The 24,376-nt window shown below is 37.4% G+C and overlaps 1 protein-coding gene across 2 annotated transcripts in view; it reads left to right on the plus strand.

Moving 5' to 3' along the window:
- Scaper (S-phase cyclin A associated protein in the ER) overlaps positions 1-24,376 on the plus strand; it is a 477,645-nt gene that overhangs the window by 192,510 nt on the left and 260,759 nt on the right. For both annotated transcript variants that reach the window (XM_074061919.1, XM_074061920.1), the window contains exons 19-20: positions 507-659; positions 1,527-1,634. In XM_074061919.1, the coding sequence (XP_073918020.1) occupies positions 507-659; positions 1,527-1,634 (261 nt within the window). The remainder of the gene's footprint in view (positions 1-506; positions 660-1,526; positions 1,635-24,376) is intronic.

Below are 24,376 nucleotides of genomic sequence, written 5' to 3' on the forward strand. Positions count from 1 at the left end.
TGAAAGAGCTTTACAACATCTTTTCCTGAAAGGGGTGATCACTGGTGGTGAAGAAGGAGTGCAGTGGAGCAGGCACAGGCAGGGGTCTCACAATAAGCCCTGCCCACTGTGTGACTGAGTGTGAGCCTAGCTGTGAGCAGGCAGGCTCTCCCCAGCGGGGTCAGGAGTGGATCTCACCCACACTATGACGATGCCTCCTGTCAAGTAGAGCGCAGTGACATGCTAGGGACTCTATGCTAGAAACCTCTTCAGCTTTGTCTTTGTGTTTTCCAAATCCATTTGACTAGGGAACCACTCCCACACCTTTGTGGTCCACTCTAAGAACCTTATGCATGTGGGGACTATTAAAGGGCTTTAATGTAAACCTCCATCGTCACTGCGCATGCTAACTTTAAAACAAACCATTCTCCTATCACTTTAGAAGCTTTAATGGAAATAGGATTTTCTGAAGTCCTAGTGTAGTTTGAATACCTTCTGAATTTCTTGCCCTTGGACTTTGTCTGCAGCATGATGAGAGCATCCGAAGGCACATGGAACAGATTGAACAAAGGAAAGAAAAGGCTGCAGAGCTAAGCAGTGGGCGACATGCCAGCACTGATTACGCCCCCAGACTCACCCCCTATGAAAGAAAGAAGCAGTGTTCTCTCTGCAATGTGCTGGTAGGTTGTCTGTGGACACTGTGCAGTGGCACTGATTACTAGTTTATGAACCGTGGAAATACATCTTGCAGTCTTTCAAACTCTGCACTAAGCCATCTGATGAGTGCTGTGCAGTTCTTTCAGGGTGTTGAGTGGGAAGCTTCTGCATAGCTGATAGCTTTCAGGAGTGTTAGTGCGCAATGCAAGCATGCAGCTGCTACTAACCTGGACATTACCTGTTTAATGACTGCCCAAATCAGTATAAAGCCAGAAGCAGCACTTTCAGTGCTGAGGCTTGGACCTTCAGACTTTGAGGAAATGATTTCCTGTTGGGTTGGCTATGATGTATAACATGTCTTTTTTTGGTGGGCGGGGGACAAGGTGGTACTGGGTTTTGAACTCAGGGCCTTATGATGGCTAGACCGGTGCTCTGCCACTTGAGCAACACTCCCAAGCCCTTTCTGCTTTTCTGTTTCTCAGATGGGGTTTCATGGTTTTGCCCAACTATCTTCAGACTATGATCCTCCTACCTATGCCTCCCACATAGCTGGGATTATAGGCATGAACCACCACATGTGGCTTATTTGTTGAGATGTGGATCTTGCTAACTTTTCTGCCCAGCCTGGCCTCAAACCATGACAGTCCCAATCTCTGCCTCCTAAGTAGCTGGGGTTACAGGTGTGAGCCATTACACCCAGCCCATGGCATTTTTGATCTTGTGTCTTCTAGAGAATTCTCAGAATTGTGACCTAAGGATAATATTTTAAACCCAATATGTAAATGCTAGAGTGATCTCACTTTGTATATGGTATACTGGATTGAGTGTTTAATGCTTAAAATGAGATACAGCATTTTATTGATTTTATTGCTTTGATTTTGTTCTTTTAGATCTCTTCCGAGGTGTATCTCTTTAGCCACATTAAAGGGAAAAAACATCAGCAAGCTGTGAGAGAGAATAGCTCCATCCAAGGCCGCGAGCTGTCCGATGAGGAAGTGGTGAGCTTTGCTTTTGTTCATTATGTGCCTCAGATGTGCTCTGATAATGTAAAGAATTCTGTGCTCACATGTATTTCTGTGATTAGTTAAAACTATTCTTAGTAATGGCCACAGTATAGTATGTAAGTATGTCATTATCTTAAGAACCATAGAAAGAAAAACTTAATGCTGTTATTTACATAAAATTTTAATAATGCATGGTAAGAATAAATGATGTGCCTAATTTCTTGGAAAACAGACAGTTATATATTTCATACAAATGGATAATTTTGGATTAGTGAACCACTTACAAATTTTTGGAAATACATTGTTTATCTATGATTATTGTTTACATGAAACTTTCAGTTGAATAAAGGTTTATAAATATTTGCCATTCAATTGTTACTGGATTGATAATCTATAAATTATAGAAAATTTCTAAAGCTATTCAAGAATGGCAAATTCATGTTTGTCAAACATCTTCTAAGATGTCCAGAAAAGATTATTGTGGGTTCTTTGAGGGAAGTACCTGTGTGCAGATGAGAATGTGTGTTCACCTTCTGTTTTTAGCTAAGTCATGCATTAGTAGTGTGCACAAATCTCAAGCATAAGGAGGTGTCTTTTGTGCATGTGTGCTTCCAGAGAAAACACCACCTAGATGAAGACATTGATAACTTCCTACACCCCAGGTGCTTCTCTTTTGCCCCCTCCAGTAATGTTCTCAAAGGTAACTATACTGACTTTAGTACCATTAATTAGTCCTGCCTGTTCTTGTACTCCATGTAAGTTATCTCATACAATATGTACTCTTTGGTGTCTGACTTTCACTTATCTTTAAACAGATTTAATCAACACTAATCTTTTTGTTGATGTGAAACTGTAGTTAATTATTTTCTTAGATTTTTGGTGATACCCTTCAGGCAGAGACCATCAGGAACACATCTGTAGTTGGATAAAATTTGGTTTATTGACTTGTTAGAAGAGGGGAAACACACCCTGGGGAGTGTGTGTGGAAGCTGGCTTATGCTAGGTGCCCTGGGAGATTCCAGGAGATGAAACTTCACTCTGGGATGAAAACTGTCAGGACAGAGGTCATTCTGTGGTTGGCTTCTTAAACTTTACCCAGGGTTTCTGGATATGACCAGTGCTTGAGGGGAAATGGTACCCTGTTGTATGGTTCACTTTGAGGACTTGCCCTTCAGGTTCAACTTTGATAGCTCTGAACTCCACATTCTGTCTCAGCCCACTAAGTTTGCCGTCTTCAGCCTGCACTGTCCTTCCAGACCCCAAACTGGCATTAGCCCTCCAGGAAAAGTCCAGGGTAGATGTGGAGCCCATTCTTCACATGCTCTCTGCTGTAGAGATCTTGTCTCTCAAGTTCTGGCCATTCCTTGATACCCTCAGATAGTTGCTTTGTGTATTTCATGCAAGTTTTGGAGCTGGCAGAATAGTCCATCTAAGCCAGCTCTCTGCTGCTGGAGTTAAACGTCCTGTGTTCGTTTTCTCTGTGTACCTGTTTGGCATAGGGTTTGACACATAGCAGGCTAATGCAGTGGCTTGTTGATAGCCCTGGAGTGTGCTGCTGAATTTGTCCTTTGTACATTCTAAATGCTTTTATGAAAAGTAAAATGGAACACGGAACTGATAACCTATTTAGTTAACCTCAAATAATTTTTTTGCCTTTTACTCAAATTCTATGAGTATTTTAAGAGAAAGTGGAGTGGAACTTTTTTTTTACTTAAATCTTTTATGAACTTCTCTGTTCTACCTGATGACTCTTAGAACAAGAGTCATCTGATTTAAAAATATTCCTTCTTTTTTTTGTGTCGGACTGGAGTTTGAACTCCACAATTGCAAAGCAGCCTCTATACCACTTGAGCCACAGCTGTAGTTATTTAGCTCTGATTATTTTGAAGATAGGGTCTTGAGAACTATTTGCCCAGAGCTAGGCTCAAACCATCATCTTCCTGATCTCAACCTCCCAAGTAGTTAGAATTACAGACAGGAGCCACTGGTACCCAAAGTAAAACTTCCATTTTTATAAATGAAAGAATTTATTTTACGGTGAGGATTACCACCTCAGTTATACAATAATAATTTCCATTAAAAAGGAAAGTTTCCCTTTTATGAAAATTATTTGTAATTAGGTTCTCTTAATAACAAAGCTAAGTGTATTATTAACTGATGAAATTTTTTGAAGTTTTCTGGGTTGGAGCTCAGTGGTAAACCACTTAACCTAGCACATACAAGCCTTGGGTTCAATCCCAAGCACTGAAAAAAAATTGTAATTTAAACTGAAGTATGACCTTTATGTATTTTTATTTCAATTAAAAAAATTAAAAGATAATAGATTTATTCACTGAAAGAATACTGTGCAATAGTATCTAATTTTTGTGGCTGTCTTAGTGATCTGTAGTCACTATGGTTTGAAATTTGATGAGTTCATTTTATATACTCTTTCTGTTCAGAGGGACTAAATTTTCTTAAAGTTTTTACTTAACTCATGTAGTTATTCTTAGTGAAATCCCCTTCCTAAAAACAAGTGTGCAACTGAGCGTCTTGAGTTATGTGATAGAGAAAAGCTATTTTATATTACTCACGTGTATGTTTCATTTTTAATCAGTGAAGGTATCTATAGTAAACATACATGTTCTACTTAGAGTTATTACTTGTCATCTGCGATGTCTTTATATTATATACACCTTGTCTGTGACCCTTCTTCTTTGGCATATAAGATTTTATTTATATCACCTCTGACCTAATAAAATTGTACCTTTGACCCTATGCACTTGACATTTCAGATAACTTACTCCTGACCTTTGACACATTTTATTCTAAGCCTGTTAAACATGGTACGTGGCTGCTGAGAAAGAAAGCTTTGTTGTTTTGTATTTTTATTTAACTGGAAATTTTTTCTAGTATTTCTTGACTCCTCACAAAAGAACTGTTATATGTTTGATTTTTTTTTAATCATCTTAGAATTCAAATGATAAAAGTATGAGATTTTTAAAAGTAAAAAATGAGTGCTAGTTATAAATATACTCTAAAATTTATATTTTTACAAACATTGTAAGAGAAACAAGATACTAGTTTTAATGCTTGATTTCTTTGTGGTCCTGTTTTCACACTGTGTAAAGAGGCAGATAGTATTTCGTTGTTGTAAGATGCCAGAATTACATTCAGTCCTGTATGGAGAGAGAAATTAAAAAAGTTTTTTTGTTTTTTTTTTTTTCAATTTTGCATCTGTGTATGTCTGTTGGTAATATCCCTTTGCTTTGCATGCAAATTATACAAGTTCTGTTTGTTTCACTATGTACTTAAATACAATAATGGTTAATTTCATTTGATTTCTGAAAGGTATGAACAGGATTTTGGATGCAGGCATTCAAATGTGATTTTACCAAATTAGTATTTATCCCTGGGATAATTATGCTGATTGGGTGATTGGTAGGAGAAGTTTAAAATTAGTGAAACTATAAACATGACACTGTATTTAATGAAATTTCAGCTGCTCTGTGGTCAACGTGTGCCTGGCATTGCTGTGGAGGAAGTATGACGGGATGGTTCCCAGAAGTGACAACCATTTGGGAAGTGCAGATGACTCCTTCTTATCTTTATTTGTAGAAGCAGAACTATTTACTCCCTTTTTATAATCATATTAGAAAACTTAATGTTTACCTTTCAACACAAAATCAAGTCAAATGAAGTCATTTGACTTAATTTAAAAGAAATCTAAAAAAAATTTTTCACATCATACTTCAGTGAGGGTAGTGAGTTTAGATCAGTTTGAGAAATGTTTTTAAAACATCTCACTCTTTCTTTTAGGCTATAGCTTCCATTGCCTTCACTTTCTCTTTAGTGGTATGGGAGAATGTATATAGGGTGGGTGTGAATATGTACATGTACTTGGTGTCTGATGCAGACGTGTGTAGCTGATTATTAACATAATGTATTTCCTCTAACTTTTAAATTGCTGGCATGGTATAAGCTTACTCACATTACAGCTATGGTTGTACAAAGAATATGTAGCCCTGTATCTATGGCTGCTTTAAGTCGTATGCATTGGTATAAAAATATAGGTAACTGGTTTGTTTTAAACCTTAGTTTGATCTAATAATTAAAATGGTTCCCTTGGTATCCTGCCTCTTTTGAATAAAAATGCTTGGTCCTTGCTGTGGACTGAATGTTTCTGTTCTCTTCTAATTCATGCTAAATCTGCAATCTCAGTATTTGGGAGGTAAGGAGTTTCTTATTTATAAGAAGAGACTTGAGAGAGCTTGCTCTTTTCTTCCTCTCTCCCATATAGGAACTGGGCATCTTGGGAGGCAAAACCACACAATCCCGTCCTGACCACATAGCATGGTTCTGTTGATGAGATCATGATCATGACCTCACGTTGTGCCATGGGCAGCTGAGGAGACAGTTTTTATTGGGAAACGCCACCTTTGGCAGGACCCTCACTTAGCAAGCACACTTACCTTCTTTCCGATGCCTTTATTTTTTTTTTTTTAAACTTGCCTCCTTCCATCTCCACATTTTTTTGGCTAGAAAGGAGCAAGATCTTAACATCCCCTCTTCCTTGCTGTCATGATGTAATCAAGTCTTAACACTGGGAAAGAGAATCCCATTCCACCCCACAAGTTTCTTTTTTTTTTTTTTCAGCCCTCTGTACACTGATGTATATGCTATAATTCGAATCCTCCAAGGTTGATTAGTGACAACCTTAAAAGACAAGATGAATCGATTACATCTCAGGATAACAGCCTGGTATATAAGCCTTTGTACACAGTCTTGCATTTTGCGTATATAAAGTTGATTATTATGGGATGCCTTTTTCATCAATTTCAGAACATTCTAAACGTTTCTGTAATTAGATTTTGTGGGGGAAAAACCATTGTGAGAAGAAAGGCCAAAAAGATAATCACATTAATAATTTTGAAATATTACTTCACTTACACTTGTCTGTCAATGTTATGTGACCTTTCCACTCAATAACTTTTCTGTTATTTTGGCTGACTAATTTGACACGTTACTTATAATAATTAAGACTTTTTAAGGGCAAAATAGTTTCTGCTGGGTATTGAGGGGGTGGGGGGAGAGAGGGGGCGGAGTGGGTGGTAAGGGAGGGGGTGGGGGCAGGGGGGAGAAATGACCCAAGCCTTGTATGCACATATGAATAATAAAATTAAAAAAAAAAGACTTTTTTCCTTTGGGCATCTCTTTTTTTGAGCATTAGAATGAAATATTTCTAGCTAACATTTTAACCATTAAAAATTAGGACCTTATTTTGCAGCTACTTACAGTTTAACCATTGCCTTTGAGAAATTTGCTACATATGTGAACACTATTGTCTTATAAAATACATAAAACCCTTAAGTTCTAGATGCTATTAACTTGGACTAGTTAGGAATGTTGGCTACTTTTACATATCACCAGGATACAAGTTAACACTGTACCCTGACTCTTTTGTGTCCTTTGTGAAAATTTGCAGAATGGTGGCAGGACAGGATTAAAAACCGGAGCAACTGTGTGATTAGTTCACAGAAGCACAGGAAGCAAGGTTCTGATGAGGCATATTTACACAGCTTAGGCTGCTTTTACTTTGAGTTTTTGTAACGTGCTTTTTATGTAGATATTTTATGTGTACATAATCTTGAAAAACAATTTCAGTTGGGGAGAAGTAAAAAAGTGAAAGTTTTTTTTAATAGTTTATGAATAGGAATTTTTCTTCATTTGAAATTCAATTTCTATTTTAGTTCCAAGTTAGGTGAACAGAGAATGTTTATTTCTCACCAGAACTAGTGAATTTCAGTAATAGTTATTTTTTTGTCATTGACTCCCCTTGCCATTGGCAGAGAGGGCATATCTGTTGTATCAGAAAAAATTTTTACAGTAACACAACCTAGTTTTCTCTCTCAAAATACTTTTTGATACAAAGTATTTCAGCATCAGATATTAATGTAGCTAACTCCATATTCCTACCCTAGATAAGATAAGAACCCTGTTTTCTTTTTCATATTTTGGAGGATGGAGTGATACAAAGTATGGGTGGTGGGACCAGGCACAAGAACAGAGCCAAGACTTTATGCTCCGTGGTGCCAACTCAGTCAACTGAACGATTAAGAGATAGCTGCAAAATGTGCATGAAGGAACAGGGAGAAAAAGACAAAGTAATCAGCTGCAGTGGTTTTCTCTGGACTGGGAAGAGATGGGGAAAGATCAGGAAGAAGCTGTTCATTTTGACTATATGTGTGGAGCAAAAGCAAAAACATCTTAAAAATCCCACAGAGTAACACAAAATGGAGATTGTGCCGGGTTGGTCAGCAGACTTCATTAGCCTATCCATTATTTTAAAAATCTAGGTTAAAACTAGATAAACGTAGGGTCTGTGTTACAGTGTCATTTGATACCACAGAGACAAATACTAGGTTCTCTTTAGGGCCACTTTGATCAGATGGTTCAGATAGGTGCTTGCACACTTGGGGTTGTAGACTCAGCCCCAAACAGAATTAAGGCATGGATAGTTGACTCTTCACAGATTTTCACTTGTGCTAATAAGCTGCATTGTTTAGAGTACAAAGTGATACTAGGTGTACAGAGGTAGCTAGTTCAGAAACTTTAGCATTGTAAGCTAGGTAAAATTAAGACTTTTTATTTTACCCTTTTTAAAAATTTGCAGCTTTTATTTAACCAATTTATAGGGTTTTGTAAATCTTTCAAGTTAAGGAAGTTCCCTTTTATCCCTAGTTTTACTAGATTGTTCTCTATCTTAAGAATGCTTTAATCAAAGCAAAATCCATTTTCCAGAAAAATTTTATTGAAAAAGGCTACTATTTATATATTATTTTAATTTTTCTAATTTTAGAGTTATTTGGTCATGATTTGTTTCACAATTATCTTAGGATTTTCCTAATTTCCTTAAGATTGATTAGTTTTATATGTAAATTGGTTAATTTTTCTATTTCTTCTTTTTTTGGTGCTACTGGGATTTGATCTCAAGGTCTCACAAATGTGAAACAAGCCCTTGCACTTCCTAGGCAGATGCTCTACCACTTGAGCCACACCCCAGCCCTTGTTTACTTTAGTTATTTTTCAGGTCAGGTGTTACATTTTTACCTCTTACTGTGCTCAGACAGTGATCATTCTAGCTATTACCATCACATGTAGCTGGGATGGTAGCTGTGTGCCACCATTCCCAACTTATTGATTGTGATACAATCTTGATACCTTCTTGGCTGGACTGGCTTTGAACTGGGATCCTCCTGATCTCTGTCTCCCAAGTAGCTGTGATTACAGATGTGAACCACTGCATCTGGCTATTTCTTTCTTTTCAGTTCTTATAAAATACTTATTATTTCTTCCTTGAAGGTTATACTTAATGCATCAATAAATTTGTAAGTTCTCCACAGTGTTTTTGGGGTAAATTATTTTCTTTGTAGTAAAAGGATACAGAACTTGAAATTGAGTCTTACCATTTTTACCTTTATTGAAGTGTAATTGACAAAATTGTGTATAAAGTTATAATTGAGTACATTTAGCTACATTGTGTAGAGATTACCTAATTAGTTGTGTTTCTATACGTGGTGCTTTACCACGTAATACTCCTTTATGATTTTAAAAGAAATTTTATTTTATCTGTGACTATATTTCCTTTTCATTTCTAACATTGCTTACTTGTATCTATTGTTTTTCTTTATCATCGTTTTCTTTCTTTCAGCTTGTATTTCTATGAATTTGACTTTTGGTTTTGTTTTTCCTTCATTTATATTTTACTAATGTCAGTTTTTTGTTTTTATTATTTCTTTTTTACTTTCTTGGAGTTTATTTGATACTTTTCTAACTCTTGGTCAGGTTTTTTGTTGTTGTTGTTATTGTTGCACACTCGTCCATTTCTACAAGAATTTTGGACACACGTAGTGGTAGTAACTCCCTTTTTCCTTTTTAACCTAAAGTCTGATTCTAACATTTTCTTATTGAATGTGACATTTGCTCTAGATGTGTAATAATCTTTTTTAGTTACAGAAGTTTCAATTTATAATTTCTCAAGAATTTTGACATACTCATGCAATTTAAATCTTTCAGTGGGATTACATTTATTTTTTTCCTTAGTTGAACTGTTGCTGGCAAGCTATGCTCGCTGTCCATCGTACACTATCTTTTCCACACCATTTGCTCGTGTGCTGCTCAGTGTCAAAGCATCTGAGTTCATGGCTGGTACAGTTTCACCTTTCCTTTGCTGTATCCTTCTTGCCTAGTTGCACCGGGATTATGCAAATACAATGAATTAGAAACTATTTTTCCTTTTTACTATTTTCTGAAAGATTTGTACAACATGAGGACTATCTTTTTGTTAAAAAAATTTGGCAGTTCTGGGGATGAAACCCACAGCATCTGACATGCCACGACAAGTGAACTACACCTCAGTTCCTCTTTGACATTTTTAAAGAACCTGCATGTAAAACTCATCTGGTCCTTAATTTTGTCTGTGGGAAGATTTTAAAAAATTTTAGTCTCATTAAGACTATTGAAGCATTTTATTTCTCCTTGATTCTCTTCTGCTTAGTGGAGAGTTTTCTGGAAATTATTTTTTTGCTGTTTTCAAGTAGCTACTGGTAGTATTATAGTTCTGTTTATTTCCTCATTTTTTTTTGTCTTCCTGTCCCGTTTAGTCCTAATATTTTTATTTGTTATTCCTTTACTTTTTATCCTTCCTTTGGTTTTAGCTGTATCAGTTATAGTTTGTGGCTAGATTTTTTTTCTTTTAAACTAGTATCATAGAATCTGTGTTTTGGTTAAAGTTCATAGTGTGTTATGTAACGTCATTGTTCACTACATCTGTCTTACTGTTAATTAGAAATTGAGCTAGGTACTGATGGCTCACACCTGCAATCCTAGCTACTTGGGAGGCTCAGATTGTGGGTTTGCAGTCAAGGCAGCCCAGGCAAAATGCTCATGAGATCTCACCTCAACCAATAGCTGGGTGTGGTGGTGTGCACCTGTCATCCCAAGTGGTGGAGGGGGTGAATTCAAGTATGATATATTTGATACATTGTAAGAATTTTTATAAATGCCACAGTGTACCCCCACGGAGCACAACAGTTAACAAAAACAACCAAAACGCTGGGCATGATGTTCCATGCCTGTCATCCCAGCAGTAACTGGAAGCGTAAAATAGAAGGAAGGAGATGAGTTCAGTCCCCGGTACTGCAAAAATTAAAAAATAAAAATAAGTTGGACAACTTCTTTCACTTGGAAGAATTAGGAACATCTTTTTCTTCTAAAGAACATCAAGGTGTGACTCATACATTAAATGACACTTTTTTCCATTATGATTTGATAAGACATGTGCTCCTGCTCCTGACACCGACACCATGATCAAGATGGCAAGCCTGTCCGCTGCCTCAGAAGTTTTCTCGTTTCTGTGTCCTTGCTGGAGTTCTCATTCCTTGTTCTCACAATTTTTGAGAGGGCTTTTTTTCTGTTATTTAAAAATTTTTTAAAATTTATTTTATTATTGTGCTGGGGGTATGTTGTGACATTTCCAAAAGTTCTTCAATATATCATAGTTGAACTCACCCCCTTCATCGTTCTCCTTTATCTCCCTTTCCCCATTCCCGGAATGGTTTGAACAGGGTTTCGAAGTCTCTGTAATGGCAGATCTGTCCACTTCTGCTGGCAGTTTCATCAGCTTTTGTTTCAGGTAGCTTTAAGCCGTGATGTTAGGTGTTTATATAAATGCTAAGGATTATTAGATCCTTTTGATTAATTGACTCCTCCTTTATTATTATTAAATGACCTTCCTTGTCCTTGGTCATATTCTTTGCTGTGAAAACCTACCTAATGTAATATTAATGCAGCCATTCCCCCCCTTCTTTTCTCTAGTGTTACAATACATGTATCTTTCTATCCTTTTTCTTTTTACCCATGTATTCAGCTTTGCATGTATTTTTTTCTTAAGCGTAAGTTAGTATGTTTGAAGAGAATGCTTACTCTCCTGCTCTGGAATATGATGTACCTTGTCCTCCACGGCTGTGGAAGCCACTCAAAAACTCAGGAGTTCCAGCTCTGACTGTTACCTCTCTTTCATCTTGGATTGAAAGGGTAATGTTATTTGTGGTAGTAGTTTCATCATTAGTTTATTATTGAAATGACTTTTAAGGATGAAGCTGGTAGTGATCCAAGTTGCTGAATTTGAAATCTGACCATTCTGAGAGAACACCTTTATGATATGACTTGGTTCAATGCAGCTGAACCATTCCTAGTTGCGGTTTTGGGCTCAGCCCTTCCTCAATCTGCACAGCATGATAAATTAATAAGCTTGTTGAACTCCGGGTCTTTCTTTGAGTCATCTGTTAAACCTCAGATTAGATCAGAAAGAACATCAGAATCTGAAAAAGAGGCATTGCCTCATTTATCATCTCTACCTATCAGGAAATTGATGGAGTATTTGTAATTGTCGCTGAGTGACAGAGGGACAGATGGTAGACTATCACCCTTTCCAGAAGATGGCCTTTTCTCTTTGGCATGGTATTTGTCTCACAGTGTTTCATTAGCTTCATTTTTCTCATCTGTCACTTCAAACAATATAATAATCATAGATTGTAATTGATAAAGCCATAAGTGGATTCTACATCTGTACAAAGAGTTGAATCTTCTATATCATTAAAATGGCCTATCTAGCTTAAAAAGTTGTCATTGTCTTATATGTTTAATTTTGCAAAATGATGCTGTCACAAAGGACATCATTTGATAAAGGGCATTTTGTTTCAAACTTCCTCAAGTTTACTTTTGACGACATGTTAAAGGGTTTGAGAGTTCCATTATAATTAAGTTTATTTTTTGAAGCATTTCTTTTTTTTTTTCATTTTTCTTTTATTATTCATATGTGCATACAAGGCTTGGTTCATTTCTCTCCCCTGCCCCCACCCCCTCCCTTACCACCCACTCCGCCCCCTCCCTCTCCCGCCCCCTCAATACCCAGCAGAAACTATTTTGCCCTTATTTCTAATTTTGTTGTAGAGAGAGTATAAGCAATAATAGGAAGGAACAAGGGTTTTTGCTGGTTGAGATAAGGATAGCTATACAGGGCATTGACTCACATTGATTTCCTGTGCGTGGGTGTTACCTTCTAGGTTAATTCTTTTTGATCTAACCTTTTCTCTAGTACCTGTTCCCCTTTTCCTATTGGCCTCAGTTGCTTTAAGGTATCTGCTTTAGTTTCTCTGTGTTAAGGGCAACAAATGCTAGCTAGTTTTTTAGGTGTCTTACCTATCCTCACCCCTCTCTTGTGTGCTCTCGCTTTTATCATGTGCTCATAGTCCAATCCCCTTGTTGTGTTTGCCCTTGATCTAATGTCCACATATGAGGGAGAACATACGATTTTTGGTTTTTTGAGCCAGGCTAACCTCACTCAGAATGATGTTCTCCAATTCCATCCATTTACCAGCGAATGATAACATTTCCTTCTTCTTCATGGCTGCATAAAATTCCATTGTGTATAGATACCACATTTTCTTAATCCATTCGTCAGTGGTGGGGCATCTTGGCTGTTTCCATAACTTGGCTATTGTGAATAGTGCCGCAATAAACATGGATGTGCAGGTGCCTCTGGAGTAACAGTCTTTTGGGTATATCCCCAAGAGTGGTATTGCTGGATCAAATGGTAGATCGATGTCCAGCTTTTTAAGTAGCCTCCAAATTTTTTTCCAGAGTGGTTGTACTAGTCTACATTCCCACCAACAGTGTAAGAGGGTTCCTTTTTCCCCGCATCCTCGCCAACACCTGTTGTTGGTGGTGTTGCTGATGATGGCTGTTCTAACAAGGGTGAGGTGGAATCTTAGCGTGGTTTTAATTTGCATTTCCTTTATTGCTAGAGATGGTGAGCATTTTTTCATGTGTTTTCTGGCCATTTGAATTTCTTCTTTTGAGAAAGTTCTGTTTAGTTCCCGTGCCCATTTCTTTATTGGTTCATTAGTTTTGGGAGAATTTAGTTTTTTAAGTTCCCTGTATATTCTGGTTATCAGTCCTTTGTCTGATGTATAGTTGGCAAATATTTTCTCCCACTCTGTGGGTGTTCTCTTCAGTTTAGAGACCATTTCTTTTGATAAACAGAAGCTTTTTAGTTTTATGAGGTCCCATTTATCTATGCTATCTCTTAGTTGCTGTGCTGCTGGGGTTTCATTGAGAAAGTTCTTCCCTATACCTACTAACTCCAGAGTATTTCCTACTCTTTCTTGTATCAACTTAAGAGTTTGTGGTCTGATATTAAGATCCTTGATCCATTTTGAGTTAATCTTGGTATAGGGTGATATACATGGATCTAGTTTCAGTTTTTTGCAGACTGTTGAAGCATTTCTTGAGCACTGTTGCACAGTGCATTCTGCCTGCCATCACCAGGGAAACAATGGTAAATGATGTTATGTGAGCCCACCTCTGATAAATTTCACATTTTCTTGAATATCTGAACATACTCATTTTAATATGAATTAATTTTTTCTATGGTGCTTCCATTTTGAATAGTGAATACTCTGGGATACAGCAAATGCCATCTAAAAAAGTCTGTAATTACAAGTCAGCTTGTATGGATGATGGATGGCAGTTCTGTTGAGCTCTTTCTGGAGGGTCATCTGCCAGAATGATGGTGTAGGTCTGAAGGATAGTTTGCTGTAGATTTGTTGGGTTTGGTTGTATTCTGAGTAAAACTCTGATGTCCAGAGGATCATTCCTCTTTTACTTAAGCAGTTAGCTTAAGCCTTGACAGTTAGTAGGTGTTGAATTAAATCTTAGCGAAAGAGCTAAATCATTGACATTTTCAATATGCTGTGTCTGTGGGGGAAGTATTCAAAATATGTGGTGATAAACTCTACAGATGCCATGAGGTTTTTCCCCTTATTTTTCCCTCTTTCCCTTCCAATTTTCCTTCTTCAACTTCTTCTCTTCTCAGGTGCCTTCATCTCTTTCCTGGTCTCCCAAATCTCCCTCACCTCTTTTTTCACCATCATCATCATCATCACCATTACTACCACCACCATCAGAGAAACAAGAAGTATAGGCTTTGGCCCCTCTGCCTCCACCCTGCCTCTTTTGCTGGAGGCAGGAGGGAGTGTCCCAAGGTGCCTCTGTTTATCTTACTTGTTGTGCCAGGCAAGCTAAAAAGAGTGGGATATCTAATAATTTTAATAATTTAAGAAAAAATATTTTTTGAATAAACTAGTATCTTTGAATTTTTGATTCTAAAGTGGACTCAGAAACTACAGGATGAGATTGACAGAAAAGTGTTTTCCCAAAGAGAAGATGGAAACCTTTGCATTAATTTCTCATCATCCACCCCGGTCTCAAAAAAAAAAAAAAGGCTTTTGGCTCCAGAGAAATGAGCCTCTGAAGCATGGCATTTCTACTAGAAAACACTTTGAGTTTTTAATATAAAATACACTTACTATTGTAACAATGGGAAGCGGATTATTTTCTTTAGCATACTGTACTTTGTGAAATGTGTGTGGTAAGAGGGAGCATTTGAGCGAGCTCTAAACATGGGAATTCAGCAAAATCGTCTGTCACGTCATTTCTGTTTTCCTGTTTTCCCAGTTGTGGAACTTTTGCATTGTTTCCTAAAGATCATGGACCTAAACATAGCTCCTTTTATTTAATATCTTTTTTTTTTAAATAAGGAAATACAGGAGCCTTAAGGAAGAGTCTGCTTGAATGTTAAGGTCATAAACCTCAGTATGAATTATTTCTTTCAATACAGTAAATTATGTTAGAAAGGCCAGAGCTTGGTATAGTATGCCATAAAAGGTAATTAAAAGAATAAAAAGGGTATAAACTTTGATGAGCTCATGTCTGCATAGGTATTAGTTTCCTTGTATATTATTAGTGTATCATATTTTAGCAATGTTTTTAAAATAAGAATTCACAGTTTTGACTTAAAAACCAGACTAAATAAGTGTATGGAATTAGCTATCATTAATCAGCTTTTGTGCTTGCTGCATTTATAGTTAAAATATTACAAAGAGGGGACTTCCTAATTCATTGTGTAATGTTTAAATTTTACTAGTTAGGAGACTGAAGCTCAGAAACGTCACTCAGTCGTGAGTTGCAGACTTTATCTTCGTGTGAATCTCTTCATTCAGAGTTCTGCACTGTTTCTCCTCAACCTGCTTATCTACTCTGAAAAGAAATTAATGCTTATTTAGAATTAAAGTATGAAATATGGCTAACTACGACTTGCATTGAACAAGACTCCACCAGGCTAGAAATTGTATTTTAAATATTATATTAGGAAAAAAGGTGCCAGAGGGACATTTAGGGAAGATTTTTAGTTCTGATTGATGTGTATTTTGAAAATGAGTATGTAAATAAATCTTAGTTACTGTGTCTCAGAGTATATCTTTGCTTTTAATTGTGCCTGGGCATAATGAGTGTAATTGTAGCAGATACAGAAGGTGATTATATTTTTACTCAGTGCTATTTCCTCTTCTCTCCAACAAATAACCCTACAGTAACCATAACATGACATAAATCAATTCTCTTTTCTTTAAAGACCTGGCTTTTCTCTGGATGTCTCTAATAGCATTAATTTTATAATTATTAAAATACCAATATTCATTGTAGAAGATCACCAAAACAGAAAAACAAAGTAATGCCTACTGGTAACGTTTTGATCTGCTCACTTTCTGCCCCTTTGTGTTAGTAAACATAACACACTTATACAAAATGCATTGCATAGGTTTGCATCCTGAGTTTTTATTTATAATTGTACAATGAAAAGTTTAGTATTTTTAATGTTTAAAATTAAGCCAATCTGTGTAGTGTCACCTTCATTATATATCATAATTTCATGTAATTGCCTGCTGCTGATAATTTGTTACAAATCTCATTGCAGTGAATGTCTTTATAGAAGAAACTTTTTGTACCTCTCTATTTCCCTGAGGTAATTTTTCAAGAGCAAAATTATCTAAAGTACCTTTATTATTTCTTTACTGAGCATTTATTAAATCTTAAGTAGAATGAGCTATGAGGCTACTTGGTTGCCTACCCAGGTAGACTGTTAGGAAATGTCACTATCAGGAACAGAGGCAGGGGTGACTGTGTCTGCACAGCTCCATGTTTTTGATGGCTGGAGCTATAGTTGACTCAAAGTCAGCAGCACTTGAGGTAAGAGCCGGTAAGATTGCTGTTTTCCTGGTTTTAGCCAGTGCAGGACAGTGGGGGTGTAAGGTGTTAAGAAAGGCTTTTATCAAGGATTAGAGCAAAAAGTTAGGGTTCAGGACAGAGCTCATATCATAACAGGAGTCTTAGTGGATTGAATAGGGATAAAAAAGCAATTAAGGACCCCAATGTTATAGAGTGGATAACCCCTGCCTGCATTTAGATGCAAGTGAAGAGTTCTACCTTCCCGGGTACACATGTGCCAAGCATTACTCCAGAGTGCTAGAGTCTGGACCTGGACCAGCAAGGTGACATTACAGCCCACCAGTTGGAGGATGGACCATGCTGGTATACCTCCTGTGAGGAGAGATTTGGCTGTGGAATTTGGAAAGGCCATTTGGCTGTTTGCATCAGTTGCATCAGTTGCATCAGTTTAGTTCCACACAGCTGTGCAGGGCAATTTTGGTCAGCACTGGTAACTTAGGAGGTTCTGGTTGTGCTTCCTGTGTGATTGGCAGTTAACTTTTGCCTTGTTCCCTGGCCCAGACAGAGAACCAGGCAGGGAAAGTGACTGGATCTAAACAAGTGTATCACTTCTTCCTTCAGTAAAGCATTTTACTTTTACATTTCTGCAGTAAAGCACCTCCTTCCTGTTTTTACATTTCTGCAGGACATTGTTTTCTCCTCTTTGCAAATTTCGGTCTTGTAGCACAAACCTTCACCAAGTGCACAAAGATGTGTGAATTTTGTGTTCATTTCTTAGATGCTTGAGAAGTACGAATACTATAATTTCATTTAATTGAAATTTTGGCAAGGCAAACATGGAATCTAAAGTTCACATGTATTTATTATTGGTCCTTACTAAATGACTCTCTTTTAACCTGGCGAATTTATAACATACATGAACCCTGCCCCTCCCCCCCATACCCATGGCCCAGCCATGTAGTGACAAACTCAGGGTGAGTCCTGCCTCATGGGCATTTCATTCACTCTTCCCAAGTCCTGTTTTGAAGTCAATTCCAGGCGTCATTTCATGATTACTACTTGTGTAGACTTTTTTCTGTTTCTGAAAGTGATATGTTTTTATTAGAAAAGAGTAACTTAAAGACCTTTCACAGTAATTTAGTGAAAAATTTTAATATTCTGCCTCATTTCTTATCCCTTTGTATATACATTTATACATGTAAATACAAAGATATATACTATATGTTAATTTTTCATAATTGCATTACTTAGGGAAAGACTAGGCTGCTGTGAAGTCACCAAAAATAAGATGGTTAGATGAGCATAGATACTTATTTCTTAAATACCATATGTCCAGAGGTAAGCAGCGAAGGTTGTCAGGGTGGCTTTATGCAGTCAGGTTTCTCAGAATCCTGTCTTTCCCCTAGGATAGGCTCCCCTCATTATCACAGTTACGTGATGGACTCTAGTGCTCCATTTGCAGAAGAGGAGGAGAGTAAACACACCGTGAAACACTGAGCACGTGTCCATTTTCCATTGATGAGTATTCAGTCACATGGCCACCTCTGGCTACAAGGAGGCAGAGAAGTTGAGTCTATAATAAAGGATCCCGTGGCTTGCTAAAGTGCTATTGCTGTGGAGCCTGGTGCAGTTTAATATGTTTATCTCTCCTTTCGATTTCCTGCATAGAGGCTCTGTCAGACTCAGGTTTGATTCATTTAATAAAATTATGATTATCAGGATTAAAATTATATCTGATTGTCTTTATTTTTGTGGTGTTGATGTATTAGCCATTGGTGCTCAGTGCCTAGATCCATTAATTCCTGGATACAGGACTATCTCTATGTTTTATTTTCATTTAATTTATAACACACTTTAAAGGAGATGCTTCCCTCATCTAGTGTTTTTTTTTTTTTAACTGAGTGGTACAGTTTATAGGAAAGGCAAGATGAATCTTTGATTACCTATCAGTTTTCAAGATAATGAATTGATCCCCATGATCTTCCAAAGGTGGCAGATTTGTGTGTGTGTGATTATGAATGAATGTGTGGGGTTGAACACTTTCCATCATTTGCATTTGTAATTTTTTGTGACTCAAATTATGCCATCTATTTGTCAGTGTGAGCTTCTTAAAATTGACATGATTCTAGTCAAATGTGATTTTTTGTTTTCTATCTAGTATGGCAAGATGTTTAGACATAGGCTTATCCATTTTGGTAAGAAACCCTGGTTACTTTCACTGAAAAATGATATTTTAAGATCATTGTCAAGGTGCTCCTTGCTACTGGATCGGTCATTTTAAACAGAACTAGGAAAGAAAGAGATATGATGTGTGTGTTACGCACAACTGTATATTCATATACGGCACACATATACGCATAGATGAATCTGTGCATATGAATTTATTCTTACTTAAAAGTTGCCTCATGGATTCTTATAATTCAGATCCTGGACTGCAGGGGTTTTACCTCCTCTGTATTGCATCCTCTCTTCCATAACCAGTGTTCATGCTCAAAGGACCTGGGAAGGGGTAGAGTTAAAGCACCCATGATCCCCTTGGTGTACCCACGTCACACACATGGGAGAATCCCTGCTATACTGCCAGCAGCAGTGTAACTACTGAGAATAGTTTAAATTTCTAATATATTACCCCATTCTCTCCATCCTTTAAAAAGTGGTAATGCTGTGAAAAATCTGAAATGCAGAATTCATTTTTGCATCCAGCTTAGTCTGAGTTTGTGAGTGTGTGCATAGCACCCTCCCATGTGCTGCACCATGCCTCCCCAGGCATTGTGGTGTTCTCAGGCATTTTCTCTAGTAAATTGCTCAGGAAAGACTTAGGAGAATAAATAAATTTCTGGTGTTTTTTAATATGATTATGTTGATAGCAGTTCACTTGTGCTTTTTATACTTGAAAGTTAGTTTTGCTAGATATAAAATCCTTAGCTTGAACTTCTACTTTTGAAAGTATTAAATGCATAATTTCATTTTCTTCTGGCATAAAATGTTGACTAAAAGGCTGATGATAAACTAATTTTTTCCCTTGCTAGTTAGTTGCTTTTTCCCTCTAATACCCAAAGAATTCTTCCTTTTTCTTTGAGGTTAGAAATTTTAATAGGATATATTTTGGTATTAGTCATTGCTGGTTAGTATTTTCAGGATATGGTAGCATACTCTTTGAATAGATATAATATGTATAAACATATAAATATATACAAATTTTTACATAACTACACATTAATGTGTATATTTGGAGGTACTGGGGATTGCAACAGGGCCTCATGCATCCTCTAATACTTGAGCCACACCCCAGGTCTTTTGTTTTTGAGATGGGGTCTTGCTACCTTTGTCTGGGCTGTCCTGGAACCACAATCCTCCTGATCTCCACCTCCAGAGTAGCTGGGATCACAGGCATGAGCTGCCATACCTGCCCTGTTTTATAAACTTTTCAAGGTTGCAGTTTATGCTGTTCTTTCATGCTTTATGCCTGTTTCTTTATGTGCTTCAGCTTATTTTGAAACAAGGTTATATTTGGATCTGCACATAATTTTTTTTTGTTTTCATTGTAGGGTTACTATTGTATTTAATCCTTTTCTTTTAATTACTTTGCCATTTACCTTGTTATTTTTCTGTTTCTTACTTTTCATCAGATAAGTTTTATGAAACTCTTAGGAGAAGCAATTCAGGATAGCTCATCTTAGCTTCATAGAGGCTCCCATTCTTCTGCTTTATGGAAAATAGAGTGGCTTGCTTTCTGAAATATCCTTCTGCTTCCCAGTTGTGTTTTTATCTGGCCATTTTTCCTTTTCTCTGTTATGCCTTGCTGGCTCACTTCAGATTCCTTTCCAGCAGTTTCTGCCTTGATCTCCTGGAAAGAAGCCCTGGTGGCGGTTTTGAGAGTTCACAGGGATCACAGGGCCCTTCACCTATCTGCAGTGGGTGTGGCCAAAACCCTCTCAGTTTTAAATGCTGTCCTCTGATTGGCCCATCAAACTGTCCCCTGACTAGCTCCTCCTTTTCTGCTCTGATGGGAACCTGTGCTCCCCCTCTTGACTGGCTTAATGGAAATTCCTTTCACCGAGGATTTTTTAAAAATAAATATTGTCCATAGGTTTTGCTTTCCTTTCTAATGGCTCCTTGTGTTTTATGTGGTGATTCGGAGAGAATCTAAAACTCTGCTCCCTCTGTCATCATTTTTTCCCACCTTCCTTGATAAAGATTTTAATGACCAGTACTTCTTTATTGAAATGTACCATTATTTACTCAGCCATGCCTTCAATGTTGAAAAACCTTTTCACACACCTTCCATCATCAAGATCCAGATCAAAACACAGTTTTACTTGTTTATTTTTTGGTGGTATTGGGATTTAAACTCAGGCCTTTGTAGTCCCAGCTGTGTTTTCCTTTAGCTGTTTTTTAGATAGGGTCTCATGCTTTTTTGCCTGGGTTTGCCTCAGATTCCAGTCATCCTGCTTATGATTCCCATGTATCTGGGATTATAGGCATGTACCACCACATCCAGTTTGTTTGTTGAGATGGGGTTTCACTAACTTTTTATTCAGGCTGGCCTCAAACTGTAAATCTTATTATCTCTGCCTCCATAATTACTGGGACTATAAGTGTATGCCACCATGCCCAGTCCCTCCTTCTCCATTTTAATAGGAAAATAACTGTGATTATTCTTTTTTTTTTTCATTTTTCTTTTATTATTCATATGTGCATACAAGGCTTGGTTCATTTCTCCCCCCTGCCCCCACCCCCTCCCCTTACCACCCACTCCGCCCCCTCCCTCTCCCCCCCTCAATACCCAGCAGAAACTATTTTGCCCTTATTTCTAATTTTGTTGTAGAGAGAGTATAAGCAATAATAGGAAGGAACAAGGGTTTTTGCTGGTTGAAATAAGGATAGCTATACAGGGCATTGACTCACATTGATTTCCTGTGCGTGGGTGTTACCTTCTAGGTTCATTCTTTTTGATCTAACCTTTTCTCTAGTTCCTGGTCCCCTTTTCCTATTGGCCTCAGTTGCTTTAAGGTATCTGCTTTAGTTTCTCTGCGTTAAGGGCAACAAATGCTAGCTAGTTTTTTAGGTGTCTTACCTATCCTCACCCCTCCCTTGTGTGCTAAAGCTTTTATCATGTGCTCAAAGTCCAATCCCCTTGTTGTGTTTGCCCTTGATCTAATGTCCGCATATGAGGGAGAACATATGATTTTTGGTCTTTTGGGCCAGGCTAACCTCACTCAGAATGATGCTCTCCAATTCCATCTATTTACCAGCGAATGATAACATTTCGCTCTTCTTCATGGCTGCATAAAATTCCATTGTGTATAGATACCACATTTTCTTAATCCATTCGTCAGTGGTAGGGCATCTTGGCTGTTTCCATAACTTGGCTATTGTGAATAGTGCCGCAATAAACATGGGTGTGCAGGTGCCTCTGGAGTAACCTGTGTCACAGTCTTTTGGGTATATCCCCAAGAGTGGTATTGCTGGATCAAATGGTAGATCGATGTCTAGCTTTTTAAGTAGCCTCCAAATTTTTTTCCAGAGTGGTTGTACTAGTCTACATTCCCACCAACAGTGTAAGAGGGTTCCTTTTTCCCCGCATCCTCGCCAGCACCTGTTGGTGGTGTTGCTGATGATGGCTGTTCTAACAGGGGTGAGGTGGAATCTTAGCGTGGTTTTAATTTGCATTTCCTTTATTGCTAGAGATGGTGAGCATTTTTTCATGTGTTTTCTGGCCATTTGAATTTCTTCTTTTGAGAAAGTTCTGTTTAGTTCACATGCCCATTTCTTTATTGGTTCATTAGTTTTGGGAGAATTTAGTTTTTTAAGTTCCCTGTATATTCTGGTTATCAGTCCTTTGTCTGATGTATAGTTGGCAAATATTTTCTCCCACTCTGTGGGTGTTCTCTTCAGTTTAGAGACCATTTCTTTTGATGTCACACCCAACAATGCATCTCTTTCATCATCCAAAGGTAATCTTGCTTTTCAAAAAAGAAAAACACTTGTAAAACTTTTAAAAGCAAAACCATAAAAACTTGAAATGTGTTTGTAGAAAGCTGGACAGGAGATTCATTCTGAGTTATAGGAGACAAAGTACTCAAATTTCAAATGCTCAAAATTGGCAGATTGATAAACAAAACAGGGGACACTGGTTATGGAGATGTGCATTAATTCCCACCTGGGGTTTCAGTTGGGGAGTACTTTTCAGAATCCCAAATATGTGTGTAATCTTGACCCAGGAACTTCACCTGTGGTGTCATTGTAAAGGAGAGTTCACTTTATGTTCAGGGCTTACCTAGAGGAACATTGTTCACTGCCATTTATTAGTTTGAAAAATTCTGTCTTATTCTTCTTATGTCTGACAATGAGGGATTAGTGAAATGACATGGGTCTATGAAATGGAATCCTGTATAGCCACTAGCTTATGTTTTACAGTATTATTTAGTGGAAGGAACAGAGAGAGAGTAAGTAGTGAGTGAAAAAGCAGGTCATAATGTTAGAAGTGATACATCCCATTCTATTAAAACAGATGCAAAGAAAATATCTCTAGAAGGATGTACTACAAAACACTACTTGTTATTTTTAGGTGTGATAGGAAGTTTCACCTTAATTTTACTTATGCATGTTTTCTATAATTAGCATGTATTAATTTTGTATTAAAATGTCAAACAAAAATGAATCCTTGGATATTTTTAGTTTTGAGATTTAAAGTGTTAACATTCATGTGAGTACATGGAGTGTGACTATGAACACGTGTAAATGCACTGTTTAAAAGGTATGATTCTTGATAGTTCTACACAGAATCCATGATGTTTATATAGTGCCTGCCATCATGCATAGGCTCCGTAGGGGGTTCTGTTAGATGTGTAGATTACATTTATATACAACTGAAAATAGTATAATTGGACTTTTTGCAAAATTGAAGATGTCATTTACTTTTCATTAGTGCAGTGATAGAAAATACATGGCCTTTATGAGCAGTGTAGAGGGAGGGAATGCAGAGTAGTGTGAAAGGTTGGTTTTGTAAAGTCAACCAGTTGTGGTTTTGACCCTCAAGTTGCTGACTATGGGCATAATACCAGACCTCCTTGAGGTTTGCACCTGCAAATGTGTGCATTTGTTAAGCATCTACAAAATATAAACACACAGTAGACCCTTGAGTCCCGTAGGTGTATGCTTCTCAGGAGCACCCCACTGAGGGAAAACCAGGAAGTCTAAGGCTGCCTACAGTTCAGGACTGTATTGCAGATGAGTGATTCATTTTTCCCAAAGCATAGTCCAACTTCCACTAAAGACATGTCACCTTATTTAAAATCTAAAATTTGTATTTTATCACTTAAATTAAGTGCATTCACTTTTTTGTTGCCTTTTGGGCACTGCTTGCTTTTTGGGAGGCATATTTTCACAAAACTTAGGGCATGGAAACACTCAGCAGATCACAGAAGGATTTAGTGATTGCTTTTTATTTTTGGAAGCACTGGAGTTTGAACTCAGGGCCTCATGCTTGCTGCTTGGCCAGCTGTTTCACTGTTTTGAGAATGTGTTTGACTTTGAGACTTTGTAAATTTTCTTAGCATCCTAATTTTTTTTGGTGGGACTGGGTTTTGAACTCAGGGCTTTGTGCTTACAAAGCAGGCGCTCTACCA

Source organism: Castor canadensis, chromosome 19, assembly GCF_047511655.1.
Source record: "Castor canadensis chromosome 19, mCasCan1.hap1v2, whole genome shotgun sequence".
In the NCBI taxonomy this organism is placed as follows: Eukaryota; Metazoa; Chordata; class Mammalia; order Rodentia; family Castoridae; genus Castor; species Castor canadensis.